Source organism: Pelobates fuscus, chromosome 13 (assembly GCF_036172605.1).
Source record: "Pelobates fuscus isolate aPelFus1 chromosome 13, aPelFus1.pri, whole genome shotgun sequence".
In the NCBI taxonomy this organism is placed as follows: Eukaryota; Metazoa; Chordata; class Amphibia; order Anura; family Pelobatidae; genus Pelobates; species Pelobates fuscus.
Window position 1 is genome coordinate 31,754,930 of NC_086329.1, and position 20,950 is coordinate 31,775,879.

The 20,950-nt window shown below is 39.4% G+C and overlaps 1 protein-coding gene across 2 annotated transcripts in view; it reads right to left on the minus strand.

Annotated features, from left to right (window-relative positions):
* Positions 1–20,950, minus strand: part of PRKD1 (protein kinase D1) — a 140,738-nt gene that overhangs the window by 46,470 nt on the left and 73,318 nt on the right. For both annotated transcript variants that reach the window (XM_063439872.1, XM_063439873.1), the window contains exons 2-3: positions 16,702–16,840; positions 1,220–1,351 (exon numbers count right to left, since the gene is read on the minus strand). In XM_063439872.1, coding sequence (XP_063295942.1) covers positions 1,220–1,351; positions 16,702–16,840 — 271 coding nt within the window. The remainder of the gene's footprint in view (positions 1–1,219; positions 1,352–16,701; positions 16,841–20,950) is intronic.

Genomic DNA, 20,950 nt, shown 5'->3' on the forward strand with positions numbered 1-20,950 from the left:
AACCACGCATTATTCAATTTGTGGTAAGATCGAAAGTGAAAAACTCTCCACCAGTCAAATAAACCTTTGTACTATATCTGCACCTCACAAGGTAAATCTTAGAAACTACTTGCCCTAGACACATCAAAGTTTGTGGTTTCACAACTCTCCCAACATGCCATGCAAATCCACACACACAGCTCTCACTTTTTACAGATTTCAAGAACAAACTCCTTTAGATCGATGTTGCAATGCCTTTATGGCATTTTATGCCAAAACAAGGCTTTCAATCTGGTTGAATTAATGCCAACCTGAAAATGCAGTCGTTGCTTATTTACATATATTACAGAGTTCTAGAAATACATGATTTCAGCACCGATGTTTCTAAGGCAAGCTTTTTTCCCTAAAAATGTGCAACAGTATATTTAAAAACGTGTGTTTTGCGCAACAGGGGGGAGGGGACAGAGGCTATAAATTATATCTCAGGTTTAAAGCCCAAACTTCTTGCAGTTTTACAAAGGGTAGACCAGGGTTCAGCAACATTCGGCACTCCAGATGTTATGAACTACATCTCCCTTGATGCTTTGCCCGCATCCTGGCTGTAAAAGCATGATGGGAGATGCAGTCCACAACATGTGCAAAAAGGTTGTTTACCCCTGGGGTAGACTGTTTATTTCCAAGGAATACATTTCCATTGGTAGTTTAAAAATTGCATTTTTAATTATAACACAAGCCTTTAAAGTCTTTCATGATCTACAAAAAAAAGACATAAAGCAGGACCAGCTCTGTCTTATGCCAGATAATATACAGATTTTAAAAGAAAAACTCAAATAATGTTTTGGTTTTTTTACAATCTAAATTCAACTACAAAAAAAAAAAAAAGAGAGACATAATACATAAAAGTACCATAGATGCAATTTCTTCTGCTACGTGGTTGCACTATTCAAAGAATGCAATCATGTGCAGATTTATTTTACATTACCAGACTGGGATAAAGGATGATGGAAAAAAAATTGTTCCAAAAGCTAAAAACTTTGTGATTATGAAAATTAAATATATCAAGGTGTATCATACAAGCTGATCTGAAAGCTCTCTTCCACATGCATCCTTGTAACTCATATTGCAGTTAGATTACCCCAATGGGTAATGCTAGTCTTTGTGCATAGAACAAAATTCAGAGTTATCGAATGTTTACTAGTCCTGCAGTTAATGAGCTAAATGTTGCCCAGGGAAGACTCACCCTCACATTTGAGGCCCTGCCGCACGAGTCCCCACAGCATCTCTCCGCAGTGGTCACAGAACGCCGGAGCCCGGTATGAATGAACATAGAGAGCATGGGGGCGAATCTGAAAATCTTCAAACGTGGCCGAGGCTGTAAATAAAGAGAGCATTGGGGAAACAGGTTTCAAATTCATGATTTTCTATAACAAACAGATAACGGTCCTACTTTCTAGCAGTAGAAAAGGATGGACAAGAAATGTACGTATTTTTTAAAACCATATATTAATATGTACAAATAAAAAATGTATTTAATATCCCAAAAATTGGCTAAAGCAAATTAGTGCTCACATAGTTCTTATATCCTAGTGAGCCCCTGATTTTATCAATAAAGGATTTTGGGTCCGTGCTCGAAATCACATTTTTCTGTGTGGGTGCAAAACCAAAGTGAAAGTGAATGCAACACTTTTTAAACATAACACAAATATTTAACATTGTTGTATTGAATAATTCTATCAACATTATCGATCATTACGGTTGTGAACAAACGGAACGTCACAGGGTTAATGTATGGTGCCCATTCTTGCTTGCAGAGATATAAAATGTCAATGGTAATCAAGGCGCAAGCCAAAACCCAGGCGGTAACCATTCTCTTTTGATGTGTGACCATTTATAGGTAGTGGCTTTACAGTTACACCATGGCTAACCTCACAACAAACCACATATAATACGCCTGTCAAATCTAAAAGTAGTACCACATCCTTCAGATATCAATGCAATGCAACATCTGTCAATATTAGAGCCGATGTGTTAAAGAACAACAGACCCAAAAACTAACAATCAAAGCCCCAAGTAGGGTTGCAACAAATTAGTATTTTCATAATCGATTATATTAGCCAGTTATTTTTTTACCTAGTCTTATTAAAATGTCTGATACCTTTTTTCGCATAGTTCACGTAAAAACAACAGTGTTACATCAGACTAAAACTTTACATTAACGCAACACTTTGCCCAGTTTTTAAGCTGCAGAACAAATTTTTATAATTAGGCAAGACAAAACCACAAACAGTCTGAAAAGAGGTAGAACCAGAAAAAAGGAAGGCTATCACTATTTATAACATTCTGTTATTCACTCTTACAGAAAATTGGCATTAGCTTGCAAACCTTTAACAACTCCACATGCTCCTGGTGGTGGCTAGCTTTCTTCTTGAAGCTATGTTGCCTGCAGCAGTAAAGAGGCACTCAGATAATGTAGACGTGCCCGGGATGTATAAGTAAGATTTTGCTAATTTTGCCAAGATGGGATATTAATCTTTGTTATCTTTCCCCCAATGCAGAGGGGATAATCCTCATTGGCAAAGACCTCTCAACAGTGTGGAGATTGATGTTTGTTTGTTCATAAAACACAGTGGCACATACGAAAGACAGATTGGTGGAAAGAGATCTTCAAGCAAACTCTTCTGATCTAGTTTTAAAATGGTTAAGATTTGGCTCTAGTGTGTTGGATGAGTCAGACAGGGTTGCCTTTGTTGTCATACCTTATTACTGAGCACTAAAGATCTATTAGCCACCATCCTAAAGATACTTGCTTGGGCAGACAAAGGTGGCCATTGATGACCGAGACGACCTTTGTGTTATCTTACGATCCCATAAGGCAGGCATCACAAATCATTAGTCAGAAAAACAAAAACGTATTTGCAGCGCTTGAACAATTTTCGATGGGCTGACTGAAGTCCACAAAGTACACAATTGTATCAACCTACTAAGTTCAATTTATACAGCATTTGGTACTAGCAGGGACTTAATTATCTTCTTTTTCTTCCAATTTGTATCGATACAGAAACACGGATTCAATGATTTCAGAGAACCGCTATAGGGTCCAGTCTGCTGTTACCTGCACTCCAGAACAGAATAAGTCAAGTTAAATAACATTTGCTATAGTTTTTGCAAATTTCTTTTTTGCCAATTTTGTACCTTTTTGAATATATAAACAGTTTATTTTAGACTGTAGTCTGAAGAGATGGTAGTATTATGCTGTGGTGGTCAAAGGCTGCATATTTTAAATCAAGGTATCACTGACCACTGATGTTTTCATAAACCCCTTAGTGACCAGACCGCTTTTCAATGTTTGTGTTTAGCTGTAATTTTCCTCTTACTCATTTACTGTACCCACACATATTATATTATATTTCTTTCACCATTAAATAGTCTTTGTAAAGATACTATTATTTTCATCATATCATAATTTACTATAAAAAAGAATTCTAAAATAGGATGGAAAAATAAATGAAAAAATAAAAGAAAAACACACTTTTTTTCACTTTGACCCCCAAAATCTGTTACCCATCTACAACCGCCCAAAAACACCCGTGCTAAATAGTTTCTAAATTTTGTCCTGAGTTTAGAAATACCTGATACCATTTTTTTTTTGGCAAGTTATAGGGCTATAAGTACAAGTAGGACATTGCTATTTCCAAACCATTTTTTTTTCTAAATTAATGCAAACACATTGTAACACTGAGTTCTGTCAGGAATCCCTGAATATCCCTTCACATGTATATATATATACATATACATATATATATATATACATATATATATATATTTTTTTTTTTTTTTAAAACAAGCTAAAGTATTAAACTTGGGGTATTTTGACTCCTTTCATGCAACCATTTTGCCACCAATGTATGCCAAGTTTAAAAAAAAAAAAAAAATAACTAGTGATTTTTTTGACACACATAGCAATTTAAGAATACATGTACTGAGAACTTTAAGGGTTACTGCGAAAGAACACCCCAATATGTGTTCAGCAACATCTCCTGAGTACAGGGATACCACCCATGTATAGGTGTGTCGGGTTCTCTGGGGGCTAAAATATCTTATTTGGAGGGTGCGCATTCCAGTTTTCCAACATGGAATTTTCACAGCTGGTCATCATGCACCCATGTCCTATTTGGGACATTTTTGAAGCCGTCCAATGTAATTTACCCCCATCAAAACCATATATTTTTGAAAAGTAGACACCCTAGGGTCTTTCAAATGGTGGTATTTTTTTTAAAATGCTTTATTTTTGTTAAAAAAATATATTGAGTGGGCTGTCACCCATGAAGTTCACATACAATAGTTATCGGCTTGTGCATGACAACATGCAGAGTGATTTTTGTATGTGTACAAACAAGGTAATCAACAGGTAAACAACGATATAAGGGCCCTCGGGCACAATAGGATATATTTGGTGCCGCCTCATCATATGTAAGCTTAGTGCGCCAGGGGGTCACTCTCCCCTGGGATTGACTTCATTAGGTTATCCTAGCTCTATTGTGCTTATTAGTGGGGGTGGAGAGGGGAGAAAACTGGAGCCAGCGCTAGTTGTATCATCTCTAGCGTATAACCGCAAGATATGCGGATCTATTTGCCTGAGCGCAGGCTAAAGTAGTGGAACTTGAAACAGTGAGTGGGGGTGTGTATCTACCCACACTGACATTACTAAGTAGACAAATTCTGCAAGATTAATAATTAAAAGGAAAGTAACAACCATAAAGCAAAATAACATTTGTAACTTGGTGTGCATATTTACAAATTATAGTGGTGGAATGCGTGGCATCCTGAAGGAAGTGCAAACGTCAGTTTAGAATGTGTCCCTCAGGCTGTATCACACACTGGTAGAGTGCGTCAGTACGATCTTGGTATGAACTCTGTTACTGTGGAGAGGTCCAACCAGGACAGTGTGGCAGTAGTCTCCGGTAGTGAAGCCACCCGGCCCAGCCGGGTCAAATGGGATTCCAATTCCTGTGGGCTCCTCGCCTGGTAGGTAGACCCTTGGAAGGTAAAAGTGAGGAGACGCAGCACTCCCCAGCGAAAGGGGATACTTATGGAACGCAGGTGTTGTAGGCTTGTTTGAAGCGATTTTCGCCAGCTGAGTGTGCTCCTTGTGAGATCAGTAAACAATGAAATGTGAGAGTCCTCGAATGGTAGAGGGGTTCTCCCTCGGGCCGCTGTTAGCAGAGTGGTCTTGTCCCGGAGGGATTGAAACTGCATGATAAGATTTGCAGTAGCGGTTGGGGGTGCATTTGCCAGCTTAGGCAGGCGGAACATTCCGTCTAGTTTCACAAGTTTTGCTAGTTTAGGTTGTAGCAGTGTCGCCAGTAAGTGTTGTATGTAATGTGGGAGATCAGTTTCTCCTATGGCATCAGACACCCCTCTGATCTTCAAGTTATGTTTTCGTCTGTGGTCCTCCAGGGCCTTTACCTTCTCGGCTTTACGGAGTTGTTGTTTGTGGAGATCTGAGACTCTTTGCTTCAGTGTGGATATGTGGGTGTCCTGTGAGCTCGCAGAGGCCTCTAGGAGGGTAAGCCTGGTGGTGGCCCCCTCAATAGCCTCCTTGAAGTATGCCCTGTCAGCAGCTAAGCCCTGCCGGAGTTCTGCAAACATCTTTTTCACTAAGTCCGTAGTGACCGGGTCTCCAGATGGAGGTGGTTGGGCCTTGTGCACTGTGGGCAGTTTCATTGAGGCACCTTTTCCCAGGTCCGGGTAGGTGTCATCGAAAGAGTCTGAGAATCCCTCTACCCCCAGCGCCATTTTCTCCCATGCGGCTGTTAGGGGCTTTATCTGGCCTTGGTTAATTGTTTTTTCTACCCATCATCACCTTCCCGACCGATATATGAGGTATGGGGGGGGATAGGTGCCCAGTTTCCACCGTTAAATCGGTAATTTTGCTTGCTTTGGCACAGAGCTTTTCAAGATGCGTCTGCTCTGGTATGCAGCTAGCTCCGTCCCCCAAATGGTGGTATTTTAACACTTTCAATGCACTAATTCTGCCACCAGTCTTTGTCAAACTTTTGGTTAGTCATTTTTTGTGTTATTTTTCTCTCACATTGTACTTTAGGCATGCATTCTCAGTTCATGATATGTGTTACTGACAAAGAACACCCACATATGTGTTCAGCAACATCTCCTGAGTACAACAGTGCCCCCAATGTACAGGTTTTATGGGTTTTTGCAAACTTACAGGTGTCAAATGTAGGGCTTTCCCCTTTTCCATGTTTGCACATTGAAATTTGCCAGGTTGGTTTGCTGGGCCTATGTTGCCTTTAAGACCATATAGCAGCCCAGGAATGAAAATTAACCCCATTGTGGCATACCATTTGTAAAAGTAGACAACCCACAGTATTCAAAATCAAGTATGTCCAGTCTTTGTTAGTAGCCACTTAGTCACAAACCCTGGCCAAAATTAGCATTTATATATATTGTTTTGAATTTTTCACACAAACTGCCATTTCACTGATGATATTATCAGTATAATAAATTTTACTGCTCTAAAACACTCAGGCAGGGCCCCTGCAGGCGTTGCACAAGCCAGCTATTCCGGCCATTTGATCGCGAGGACCCCGCAATCAAATGGCCCGGGAGGGCTGTATCGGGCAGTGGAGGTCTGCCTGAGCTCCCAGCGATCAGGTAAGTGGCTATTTAGTAAATGATGTACCAGGTACGTCCGCGGTCATTACCCACCGTTTTCTAGCAGACGTACCTGGTATGTCATTGCTCGTGAAGTGGTTTAAGTTTCATGAAATGAGTATTCTGTCAACTGCACTTAAATGGACAGCAACTTTTCACACATTATTATTATTATTATTAACAACAACAAATTTAACCAGGAATAGTACATTCAGATTACAAGTATGACCTGGGGTTGTTACCTTTGCCCAACATCCAGGGTTTGTTGCTATTACCCAATTTAATGGTATCTACCTCTGTGACGAAGTGCCCTTCGCCACTTTGTCCTGGAGAGGCCTGCTTGCCTGCCTCCTCCCCTGTGACTATGGTCCTGGACTGTATTGCACTTTAAACACTATATTCAGGCATATGGATTTATATTAGGCTGACTCTAGCCCTTTAATGAGCTGTAGGTCTGGACTGCTAATATAACCGAACAGCCGGGGGATTTATACGAATATATTGCATGGGAATACCATTACTGGATAATGCAGCCGTTCGTATGATTTCATACGAATTCTTTGTGCTCTGAATAGGTGGCCGCCATTTCGGGACTTTACACGTGTTCGCGGCCATCTTGCGCACGAACAGCGGGGTTTGCCGGTGAACGCATGGAACTGAAATCGGATACGCAAACAGGCGAACCCCGCTGAGACCTCCATGCACCCAGAACTTCGTACGGAAACTACCGAACAACCGGCCGTTCGGTAGTTATACCTAACTTGGTATGGGGATTCTAGCGATCACGGAGATTCGAATGGATGGCAAGAATTTCGTATCTGTTGTTCGTACGAACAAAGACCGACCGCAAGGCCAAAACTTATGGAACTATTTTCGGCTAGTTGGTCTGTGCGGTCGGTCAAATCTTTGGAACTCTATATCTCTCGAACCATTCATACGAATGAGCTGATTTTTGGACATGTTACCCTCCTGAATAAGAGCTATCCGGTGCCGGATTTAAAGGTGTACCCCTTGGTTTTGGGGTACATCCAGAACTTGAGTAAAAATGTGGACATTATAATTATGTTATGTGTTTATCTGAGGGGAGGAGACGTGGGGGTGTTAACATACGTATGATTGGTTATTTTCATCCTCCCCCTGGGAGTGTCCTGTGTGTACCTTATCCTAATAAAAAGCAGGCTGGGTGTTCCAGTCCTCAGTTCTTCTTGACCCTTCAAAACGTAGCCTTGTCTCGTTATTGGAGGGAATTGCTGTATCACACTGGGGATTGCTATGCAATATTCCCCTGAGCTTAATCACTTAGCTCTTTTAAGAGCTTGTTCCGGATACGCTCTCCTGGAGGAGAGGTCTTCCCCACACGGTCCTGGAGGACAGAAGCCGATCCAGGGTGGAAGGAAGACGGCGCGGCTCCAGTTAAGCTACGGCGGTTGTGGAGCCTGCGGTGGTTGTGGTGTCGTCTGCAGTGCTTGGAGTCCTCTGTAAGCGCTAGGAGCATCCATCAACGGAGGGTACTCGGTCGGAGTACACGGAGCTCCGTTACAACCTCGAAAGGATGAAGGGCTGAGTCAACCCTGCCGGGATTTTAAGCTGCGACACAAGGGTTGAACAGATTCTACTGATGATGCATTAGCCCACTGAGCGATCTCACCAACCTAATACTATATGACTAATGTAAACAAAAATGTTCTACAGTTTTCTTGTGTCATTTTAATTTTAACGGGCACTCTATGCAGCATAACCATTTAAGACCATTGAAGTTGTTATGGTTCCAGCATGCGCAGTTCCTGTATCCTTCAGACAATATTCCTCTGGAACAGCTCGACATGGGCTTGTTTCCAGCAACTATAAAAGTGAGCAGCAAAACACCTGTATCTCTGTATGCGGAGAACTGATTTATAGGTGAGGGGAGCAGTGCCTGCTTCTTAACAGCAAAATAACAAAAAATTATCAAAACGATAGCTCTCTTAGTACTTGCTATAAAAATGCAACGCAGCTTTTAATTGCTCATTAAAAAAATATGTTGAAGTTTTTTGTTTTATCCACAAAACTTTCATCAGAACATAAAATAAAATAGCAACAGATTACTAGAAAACTTAGTAACATGGGTGTGAAACTATTCATAGCAAACATAATAAGGCTATGAGGTTTTAGAGATGTCTTATGATTTTGCTTTTAACGGGACAATGTAAAAACCAAAACCACTATATATATATATATATATTAATGTAGATGATTTTGTGCATAGATGCAGTCTATCTGGCAATGATAATCATACATACTAACAAGAACTAGAGCTGCTTCATTCTTACATTTTCTAAGTAATTAGGTTATGGTGTCAGGAGGTCCTTGGCGCCAGCTTAGGCTTTTAATGGTTTTGGGTTGGGTTTTCACTTTTTTTTTTTTTTAAATGTTTCACCATCTTTCTCCAAGTAGTGTTGCTTACAGCTCGCTCAGGGCACCGCTGATAGGTTGATGCTCTCAGCCAATCACTAGTTCCCCATTCACAAAACGGCTTGAGAAACATATGTATTTTTCTCAAGCAGTTTTAATGAATGGGGGTGCAACTGATTGACTGAGCGTCAGCTGATGCTCAAAGCCAATCAGCGGTGCCCTTGTCCAATCCTTCTATTTCAAGAATCCCAGAGAGGTGGAAGGGCAGAGGCAGAGCAAAACAGTGCTGGATGTAATACTTTGGTGTTAAACCGCTCGTGGTGCATTTTATATTTAGTGGTTACATATTTCACTAGCAGTTTAACCCCAAAGTCTTGAATCCTTTGCCCTTTAGCTCTGACCCGGAGTTACGGCTCTCGGAGATTCTTAAAAGAGAACGCCTCGGCCAAGTGCGCTGCTGATTGGCTGAGAGCACCATTACCCAAGCAGTTTTGCGAAAGACGAGCTACTGATTGGCTGTGTCAGCTGACACTCTGAACCAATCATCTATGCCGTGATACTTTCTTTAAGCAGCACTACAACGAGAAAGATGGCAAAAAATTTAAAATTATAAGGAAAAACTAATGGTTAAAATACTAAATCTAAGCCGCATCAGGGACCTTCGGGCACAATAACAACCTTCAGTCCAGTGACGTTGTTATGGTGCCCTATAGTGAAACATTTAAAATTAAAAGAAAAAACAAACATGAGTGAAATATTGCAGTATTCTTTCCTGTATGACACAGGCAGGTTTTAAAAGGTGTTAGCCCTTTAAACCAACACAGAACTGGGAAGCACATACAGTGGAAAAAATGGGTTAAGCTGTGAACTGCATTTAAATATGTCATTAAAATGCAGAGGAGAATGTGCCCTTGGCTGGCAGTCGAATATTTTGCGTTTATAGGCTCTAGGCATAAACTTTAACCACCACAGTAATTACATCCTGGTTCATTCCTTAACTTTAACTGCGACAGAATGAAATCAGTAGTTTCAGAGAGTTTCTATGCAAGGTCATTCACCTCACTCATGCTTCTCCTCCATTCTCAGTGCTTTGACCTCCATTCATCCAATACACCAGTACAATCCATGTCATCTGGTTACAATGTATTAACCCCTACCTGGGCTGTTGAAGGGCGTAGGGACATTTATAGCATGACCACCAGTGGGGTTGTAAGAACATACACTGGAGAAGGTTTCATTTCAGTGCCTAATGGGCAACGGAATGCAGACATGCATTTGTTCCCCTACTTTACTACATAAACATAGCTACGAAGGATTTATTTTTTTAATCTTTAAATGTGGCTCGAAAAACAAAAAAAAGTCTTATTTATTATAAAGGAAATGTTAGTCTATGAGGAAAGTGTGAATACGTAGTAATAAAACAACCTACTACTGTAACTCTAATTCATTCTGTTTCCTTTACACCTTTTCATGAGAAAGGAAGGGCCACTGTATGTGTTCCCTGAATGACTGCTATGGGGTTATATTTCAGAAGGCATGTTGTTTACCTACTGAGCATAATGCTTTATTGAGAAAAGCTGCCAGGGATAACAAACAGGAGGTAGGTTAGCCATGATTGCAGCTGAAATATTAATTGGAAATATGATGGTGTAAGTATTTGATTACAGGACATTTTAGGGCCACCCCACTGATTATTCATGCATCTATTTCCAGGACTCCAATCCAAGTTGCCACGGTAACATAACAATAGAACCTGGCTCCATGTCAGTCAAGAGAGATCAAAAGATCTTCACTGGCCTCCCCCATGTGCAGCAAGGGAGCAAGATATCTCTGCGCAATGCCATGACAGAGACAGCTTTAAGCCCTCCTCTTTGTATCCTGACTGAGCATTGGGGCTGCTAGTAATAGATATCAAGAGTGTACTTAATTAGGTTGCTATAAAAGCTGCTATTTTAATATTAATTTAGAAATAAAATATAAATATGTAGATCCCGAAGCTAGATTTGTGATTGTTGTTTGTAAGTTGATTGGAATTTTTTTATTTTTTACCCTAGTGAATGTATATGCCCCAAATAACCCAGGTAATTTCATTAAAAAATAAGATGCTTAAAAACTATAGTCACCCAGACCATTTCAGCTCAATGAAGTGGTCTGGGTGCCAGGTCCCCCAGGTCCCATCAAAGAAACTGCTATGTTTACATCTTCCGGACAGCCACTAGAGGCGCATCTGCAACACTGGATGCGAATTTCGCATCCATCACGCAGAGCGTCCATAGGAAAGCATTGAGAAATGCTTTCCTATGGACACTTTGAATGTGCGCGTGGCACTTGCCACGCATGCGCATTCGGCTCCGCTGACGTCGGAGTGGGAGAAGAGGTCACCAGCGCTGAGAGAGCCAGGCGTTGGATTAAAGTAAGTAACTGAAGGGGTTTTAACCCCTTCAGCACCAAGGGAGGGGGGCCCTGAGGGTGGGGGCACCCTCAGGGCACTATAGTGTCAGGAAAACCGCTTTGTTTTCCTGACACTATAGTGATCCTTTAAATACCAGAGTACTGCAGTATGCAATGATAGCCTTTTTTTATTGGACTAACATTATATTTCAAATACAAGCTTTAGAGAGTTTTCCTCTCTTCTTCAGATCTGAAGCAATAGGCAATGTTAGTCCAATAAAAAGGTATCACTGCATACTGCAATACTCTGGTATTTTGGCATCTTGTCTAATATGGCTAATGCAATCTACACTACAGTATTTAAAAAACATAAATAAATTGGATAAAGTCAAGCAAGGTAAATTAATTGGCAGCGGATTATAATATGATATTAGAAGTTACAAGAAGTTATTATTATTCAAAGTAGATTTATCTGGGTAGGTAAAAGTGTATGGATTAAGAGACCAATATTAACTAGAAGTCATAAAGAAGGTGGTCTGAATATGCCAGATGTTATCAAATAACATAATTTGGATATGCTTATGCATAAAGGGGAATGGCAGACTAAAATAAATAATAAACAAAAATATTGATTGGAAGAATGGTTTCAATTAAAACAAATATATAACTTCTTTTGAAGTAATATTCTAGTTAAAAGTGGAGAAATATATAAAATTACAAATAGATGGTATTGGGTTCCCACTACACAAGTAAAAATATGAAAATATGTTGGCGATGTAATAGAGATGAAGGGACATATTTACATTTATGGTGGGACTGTGATATGATCAAATATATCTGTATCCAAACTTGCCAATGGGTTACTAAAGTAACAAAGGTTAAAATTAATTGATCTCCACTGGAAGTTTTGTTACAGCTCAATTGGCCAGACATGTCACTAAAATATAAAATGTTACTTACCCATATTTTGTTAGCAACAAAATTATCAGTTGCTCGAAATTGGAAATCTACTAGCAGTCCCACTTGGAATAAAGTATCCATCCAATTAATAAATCAAATTCAGATGGAGAACGATTAGTATTAACCTCTTAAATTTAAAAAAAATATATATATATGGGTTATTAAGATGAAATGAACATGCATTTCTGGAATATGTACCCGAATTAAAACGTTTACTAGGATTAAGGTCTACATGGTGGTTTCTGACTACCCTCTCTCTTGGCAATTCTATGTTGTCCATTTATGTTGTGTGATAATTAGTACGTTATGTGTTTTATGTTATTCGTTGAATAATATTATCAAAATAAAAAATATTTATGGAAAAAAATTAAAAATAGAGAAATATAAAGTTGGATAAAAATATAAATAATTCCCAGATAGAAGATCTACAAACATTTTGGTATAAATAAATTTAAAAAAAAAAAAAAAAAAGAGGAGGGGGGGGGGGAATTCCACAAATTGATAACTAGTTTGCCCACTAAAATTATAGAAGCATACGTACTGGATATAAATATAAAAATATAACGGCTTAGATAGCTTTGGAGACTTGACTCAAGGAGAGATGGTTAATGCTTTCCCAAGACTTTGTATGAAATATCAAATCGCAAATGGGGACTTATTTAAATATCTTAGAATTAAGAACTTCCTGATAAATGGATTAAATCATTTTTAACCCAGTATCTAGGCCTAAACCTTTTTGTGGTATAAAAATATTACAATACATCATTTTATATATAGTGGTTTACCTAATTACAAAAAAAAAAGGGAAGGTTGACGAACTAAAATAGAGTTTCAAAAAGAGCAATATGTGCACTATTACATTTAGAATGGCAACATTTAAGAAAATAGAGATAGGAACGGTTTGTACAGAGGACTTGGCACATTTTTAGCCCTGAGAAAGCTGACAAATGGGCTAAGTGCAATCTTGCTATTGTGGGGACTCTGCTATTGTGGGTTTCATTTATTATCGGAATAAAGCCTTTGGATTGTATCCTGCTGCCTGCATTTCTGTGGATATTGGTCCACCTTTTCGTACTATAGCTGCATGGTGGTGGAGAAGTGCCTGGATAGCCTGAGCAGACTTACCTGCTCCCCTTTTGTAAGTGCAATAATTCACATATGTTTGGCATTTTAATAACAATATTATACTATGTTGTTTCTTCCCCCCCCCCCTTTTTTTATGTATACCATGATGGGAAGCACAATATATGTAAGTGAAGTGTAATCAAGTTTGGCACTCACGTTGTGTTTACACTTTGCACTTTTGTCACTGGAAGTATACTGTTTTTATAAGGTATTTGCAATTGCACTTTGTTGCTATTAGTGCACGGAGATTTTACACTGTAATTTACACGTTTTCTGAACTGTGCACTTTATTGGTCTGAAATTCAAGTTTTTTATAAGAAACACTAATTATCTTAAAAACACAGCGCACCTTTTTTTTGTGGACATTATTAATACATGTAGTGGTGATGGTGCACAGAGAACCCTGCAACTATTCTCAGCTCTGCAAGTTGCCCAGTTCTAAAAATTAATAATAATTGCGGAATCTGAAAGTCAGCCCATCAGAGCTGTCAATCAGGCATCCTAGAATAAAAGTTTGTGGTTGGATCTGTTAATATAATCAAAACTCTGCATTGTCACGGTATGGTTAAGTTTATAAAGCAGTTCTACTTGTCCTAAATGAATAAGGAATAGCTTACTTAGCCCATAAACCCTAATGGGTCTCTTCTTGTTTAGGGCAAGGTGTGCTTGCAGCTGCAGGCAGACCCACTGCACAGTGCACCAAGGAAAACTTTGAATGTATCCATCTTTTTATTTTAAGTTTTATTTAGCATTCTCGTTATAATGCATCAGAAACAGGGGCTCCTTTTTAGATGTCCCTTTAACAAAACAAGCATCTATTTGTAGGTTTCCCTCCGATTACACGCTTTTGATGGAAATTATCCAAAATTCTAAACAGCATTATTGTTTTCCTACATTGTGGATATAGCATCCGATGACAGATCGTACGTATAAACCTGTGCAAATGTTTTACTTGGAACCTTCACATTGGATAAGAAGGCAGTAAATCTGGTTTTCATTACTTGAATTCTCATTGGTTCCAAAGTACTGTGAGCCTGCTATTTACACAGGAACATGCTCTATCCAATGGCATAAACCTAGCAACTGTACCAAAAAAAGTATATTATTGTATAAATACATACTACACATATTTATGTCTATTGGAAACACAGCAGAAGAGTTAATCAAATGGACAGACCAGGCAACCACAAAGGTTAGGCAACAATGTTCAGATTAGACATAGTTATTTTATATTTATGGATATTTGTTTTAATTGATTTTTTTTTTTTTACATTTTGGATCACAGCCCACCCACACCCCTTTAATTTGCTCACACTAAACCTATAGTATCTCAGTTTCTTGCTCCTGTAATAAACCTGCTTATGACATCATACACAGCTCTACCTCCTACACGATAAGCGTGAATCCCAAAAAGCATCAATGAGGTAGTCTGCGCTAATTCTAGTACCCGGAGTACCTTCAGTATTAATGCTTTTAAATCTAAAGAGCTGTGATCATTTTTATATCTTCTCTAAAGGGTTTTCTACATATTTCATGTAATAAAAATCTATCACTTAACTTCCTATTTGACAAAAAAAAATTATATATATATATATATTTTAATCTGTAACATCCATTCTGATTTCTGCTCCAGTCTACTCTACTTAAATCTGATAAAATATACCGTAGGTTAAGTGGTTTATCTGAAACTTTTCTACAATGAGATTGTTCTGAGACTGATCTGTGAACAGCAGATACTGTAAGTCAGCCCAGGGCTACAATGGATCCAAAGCAAAGACCACAACCCACAAACACAACCCTTTAACCATCCATGCCTCCAGTGAACGTATAAACCCTGTTCATGCCAAAGGACTGCTTAACAAGCCACAAATGGCACTCTTGATCTTGAGTTTCAAAATAATTAGCAGGGAAATGTGAATAGAAATTGTCAGCTTAAAGGACAACATTAGCGAGCTGAACATATTTTGCATTAACTTGCATAATATAACCTCAGCGATGCTATGGGTGCAAGTTTGTGGAAGTCTCATCCACAAACCACCTTCTGAGCAAGAGTTTAATGCAGCCTGCAGGAAATAGAAACAGCTAAGGGAAATGGCTTTGAAATAGTCTGCAAATAACTGCATATGCAATTTAAATTAACATTGAAGCCACCAAAATGAGGACACGGTAGTCAGCTGTGCATGTTTGCAAATGTTCAGTTAGTTAGACATTACTTAAAAAGAAAAGCTAACTAGTTACCTGTGTTTTTTATTGTATGTATTGGGGCCGATGTGTACTATGGTAATTGCTGCTGCCCAGGAGTAGTGGGAGTCTGAGCGCAGGACTAATATTTGTGTATTTGCTTTGTATCGCACAGCCATGTTACAATGCTGCCAATCCCATGTGGAAGCAAGGTGAATTGTTAGTGTAGGACCCACATAATAGGTTTGCCTTGACGTGGCAGGTGGGCTTCTATCTAATGGCCATTGGAGTGATATAAAAAAAACTCAATTTGTCTGAATATGCATAGGGATTTGGGATAGTGCACAGGTAACTATTTTCTTTGGTTTTCACTTTGGTGTTTACTGTATGTATTGGGGCTGATGTGTACTATGGTCATTGCGTCATTGAGTAGTGGGGGTCTGAGTGCAGGACTTATTTTTGTGTATTTGTAACTACTTAAACAAACATTACGTGCACCATATTCACTGCAGTGATTTGTAGTAGTTATGGTGCTAGGAGTGCACCTTTCGCGCCCCCTCATATTGTAAGAAATCAAACCCTTTAAAAAAAAAAAAAAAAAAGCCCCACCCTGCCTCCACTACTTCCAATGGCAAGCCAGAAGTTCTCTATTAGATCACTATCCGAGTGATCAGCTGACCCTCTCAGCCAGTGAGCTAGCGATGCACTGCAGGACTTGGCTCAGGAGATCCTATGGAAGCTTATTGACAGACTACTTACATTGGGGGGAGGGGGAAAGCAGATAACCATGGCACCAAACCCAGTAGCTGAAGTGGTTATGGTGCTTGGAGTGTTTTGTTAAAGAGTTAAAATACGGTTTTATGGGTTTACTCCAGTAGGGTGCCATAGCCTTCAATGAGTTTTTATGTGACTGTGCCATATATCATACATAATCATATTTCCCAGCATTACTGTATTTGTTTCTCCAAGATAGTTCTCCCATTTTTTTTAAAGGAATCATACCTGAAAGCACCACTTCAATAAGGTCTCCCTCTTGAATATCAGACTCGGATTTCACCAACTGCAGGATATTTTCGGAGTTAGGGTCGTGTCGGAACAGGAGAATTTTGTCGTACATCCCGTAAAAGCCGCACTCTGGGAACTACAAACAAAATGTAGTGTAAGTATAAAAGAAAGTAGGACTTTGTAGAGGAAAGACAAAATGTGATGGAGTCAAAGAAATTTGTTTAATACACATTGCTCGGCGGAAATTGTTTATCTGCCAATTTAAGCACATGCAGATATGACATATATATGCTTAGCAAATGAGTGTTGTCTTTGACACTGATGAAAAATGCTGAAATATTGATGCCACATGTCTTTAAACACTTGACTCCTACACAATGTGGGGAAATTGAATATGCAGATAAGTGCAGAACATCGAAATGCTAAGCATTTATTTAAACATAATCTGAAACATGCTTATATGTCTTGATGACCCTTCCTTATGGCAAAGAAAATTTATATAGGTGCGTGAAGCTTGATTCCCGAAACAGAGTGTTACAGGAAGTCGTTACCTGGGTATTTACAATGTAACCACTTTCAGAATACAGATAAGGTACATCTCGTTAGGAGTCTCGACATACCATTGGTCCACAAGGGGTTAACTGAGCAGCATAAAATTAAATTATACCATACGAGAGGATATAAAGTATGCATGCACTAATTGGTATATTACCTACATGGTGAATTATGAACTGATAAACAAAATAGGTTTATGCCAGGAATAATTTTGCAATATTATTATTTTTTCAGATTACATTTTATTTAATTTGCTCGTCGGTGCATTCCAACTCCCTGAAATTAAACCACTTGAACAATTCCCTTTTTAACCGATAACATTTTATCAGTCTGTTTAAAACAGTTATAGTTTGGTTTCTCTAGAGAAATGAAAATTATACAATGGAAAATTGTTGAATGACAAACGCAACGAGCGCTAACTGCAAGTTTATCCAAGCGGAGCCTGGAAATACATTTGCAGTTTGCCTGCCTCTCAGTAGCTAATGTGTTTGAAAATGATTCCTTGAGCGTGTGCACCTCAAGAATGCTTTTAGATACATCCATATAGCATGCTTGTTACAGCTAGAGTTTTACAGAGCGAATAACCTTGTTTGTCAAGTGCTGATCATAGGAAGAAAACGGTTTATTCTTTTCAAACACTCGCCTCTTGTTGCTAGAATAACCGCTAAAAGCATACTGTGTGAAGATTCTGAAAATATCAAAAATGTATGCGCACAACTGTTTAGCTCAAGAACACATGGCTACCTACAGTTGGATAAATCGCACCATTGTGTTCACCTGCGTTTGTATCGCTGCTCTGCAAATGTTTGAAGATCCCTACTCTACTAGGTTGAAGCCACAGGGTTAATATTGCATTGTTGCCATTTTAATGAAGGCATGCTGTCTTTGCTTTAATAAGGACTCTTCTTACAATTAATAGCCCCTTCAGTGAAGTTCATCGGACAGATAGGGGTCTCCATGACAGCAGAGTGGCATCGTGAACGTGTTGCTATGGCTACAAAAATAAGGTATGTTTAGGGACAAATGCCTCTCCATCACTTGAAAGTGAAGAGGTGCATGTGATGCAGATAACTTACTACAGCGGTCTTAGGTACACAAACCCATGGAGAATTACGAAGTCTAATAGGGAGATGGAGCAGGAACGTGCAGGCAATCCATTAGCTGAAAATTGTAATGCAACTGTCTCTAATCAGTACTATAACTCTACTTTCAAAATTTTTACATGCAACTGAGTGAAAGCCCCTCTTTCTGGTAAACTTACAATACAACATCTGCACCAGAGGATTTGTGCATAGATAAGCTCGGTTGCCAGGGAGAGAGGGGGCACTGAGATGGAAGACTATATAATCATGTTAAGTCCACTAAATTATATCTGCTTCCAGATAAATATATATTTCACCAAGTAGCTATCCTCTAAACTAGGTATTCAATATAGGGAGGGAGGGGGGTGGGGGGGGTTAGACAAAATATACAGTCAAACCAAAGACAAATGGAATAGAAGACTAATTCTGGTAAGCCTGAAACTCAGAAAATAGAAAGCACCGATCCACAAGTCAGTGGTTCATTTTGGTAATACTTTAAGTAGAATCCTTAGGTTAAGTCCTAGGCAACATGAAAAATGTTACCATGCGAGTATTAGGGAACGGTGTGAAAGGCCAGAAGGAGGATTCCTAGCACTAACACTTTTTCATCACAGCTGCTAGGCTCCAGTCTACACTTATATTGCTGCGGACAGGAATATAATGAACAGGCACATAAATAATTCTAACAGCAAACATCAGAAAGGCATATTGCAGGTTTAAGTAAAAGGTACACATAATGAAAAGGAGAGTGTAGGCTTAAATAATTGACCACAAACTTAATACACCTGTCTGCTAAGAAATGAAACTTTGTCATGGAATGTTGAATTATGTAAATTCTCAAATCCATCTTGTGATGTTTATAATGATTATACGTATGGTCATCTTTTAGGGGAGACGTATAAAGAGCCCCAAACAAAATACAGGTATGCTACAGTTTACATTGGCAAGTAACTTAAGGTCTGGCTAGCAGCACAGGGCGTCAAACTAGAAGGACTGACATGATGTATATGACCAAACCCCATGGAAGAAAAGCGGCTCCTGATTGGTGGATGATCTTCTTTGTTTCGGCTCTGCGGTAGCGGGACCTTTAATGGTGATTTTCTTTAGTTTACATATTTTCCTAAGCCATTATCTACATACAATTAAAAATGTGTTATGCTTCCAGCTTTAAGTCCACCTTTAATTAAGTAGCAATTACCGTACTTCTCAGTTTGCTGAGTGTTCAGGTCACATGCTGCAAACATGGGATTTTTTAACAAAGTCCGAAACTACATGTATCTTATGTTGGTTTCTGTTTATTTGTGAATACAATAAAGAAAAGGGAAGCCGTGGAGGGCATATAACTACACTAGTGTCAATGCTACAGAATCCTGCTTTACTTCATAAACAATCTGGGATTGAGGAAGAAACAAAGTTTAAAATCCTTTGAACTTTACTCATTTTATTACAATGAGGTGATCACAACTGCCTTAGGGGAAGTGTTACACATATACCTGTATTCCAGTAAACATCAAGGACACCTTAAGGACACACTATAAGCACCCAGACCACTTCAGTTTATTGAAGTGGTCTGGGTACAGTGTCCCTATTGCACTTAGTGCTGCAATGTTAAACATTGTTGTAGCTCCAGAGAAACTGCAATGTTTACACTAAGGCTGCCTCTACCAGACAGCCACTGGGAGCGCTTTCTGTATTGAACCAGACCTATGGTCCGGTATCTGATGCTGGACATCCTCACGCTCTGCATGAGGACTTCCAGCGTCCGATTTGTCCCCACAGGAAAGCACTGATACAATGCTTTCCTATGGGGAGGTCTAATGCACGCACGGATTAAAGCCCTCTCGTAACAGGATGTCGGAGCGGCGGAGAATCGACACAGGACCGAGGGACATCGGCGCTGGGAAAAGTTAAGTAAATAAAGGGCTTTTAACCCTTTATTCAGATGGGGGGTAAGGAGGGATCGATAGTGCCAGGAATACAGCTTTGTATTCCTGGCACTATAGTATCCCCTTAATGCAAAACTGAACCTTGCAATCTACTTTTTACTAAAGTGTACCTTGAAAATTGCCTTCTCATTCCACTGGCAAAACTGAACTAAAGAAATATAAATAAAAACACACACAAACTTTCCTGGCACTATAGGGTTATTAGGTTCCCCCCCTCCCACTGGGCCGAAGGGGTTAAAACCCCATCAACAACTTACCTTAATCCAGCGCCGGGCTCCCTGGCACTGGTGACCACTCCTCCCCCTGCCGATTTTAGCTCTGAATGCGCCCATAGGAAAGCATCACTGAGAATTGCGGAAGCGGCCTCTAATGGCTGTCAGGTAGACAGTCACTAGAGGCTGGATTAACCACCAGTGAAAACATAGCAGTTTCTCTGAAACTGCTATGTTTACAGCTGCAGGGTTAAAACTAGGGGAACCTGGCACCCAGACCACTTCATTGAGCTGAACTGGTCTGGTTGCCTATAGTGATCCTTTAAGCACAGACCCCGTCCCTAGAAAAATCCTTTTTTGTTTCATGTGTACTTTACCCTGGCTTGATCACTTCTTGTTTATCTGGGATCTAGATAATGGACTGTCATGCTCCTCTGATGCCTTTCCACCT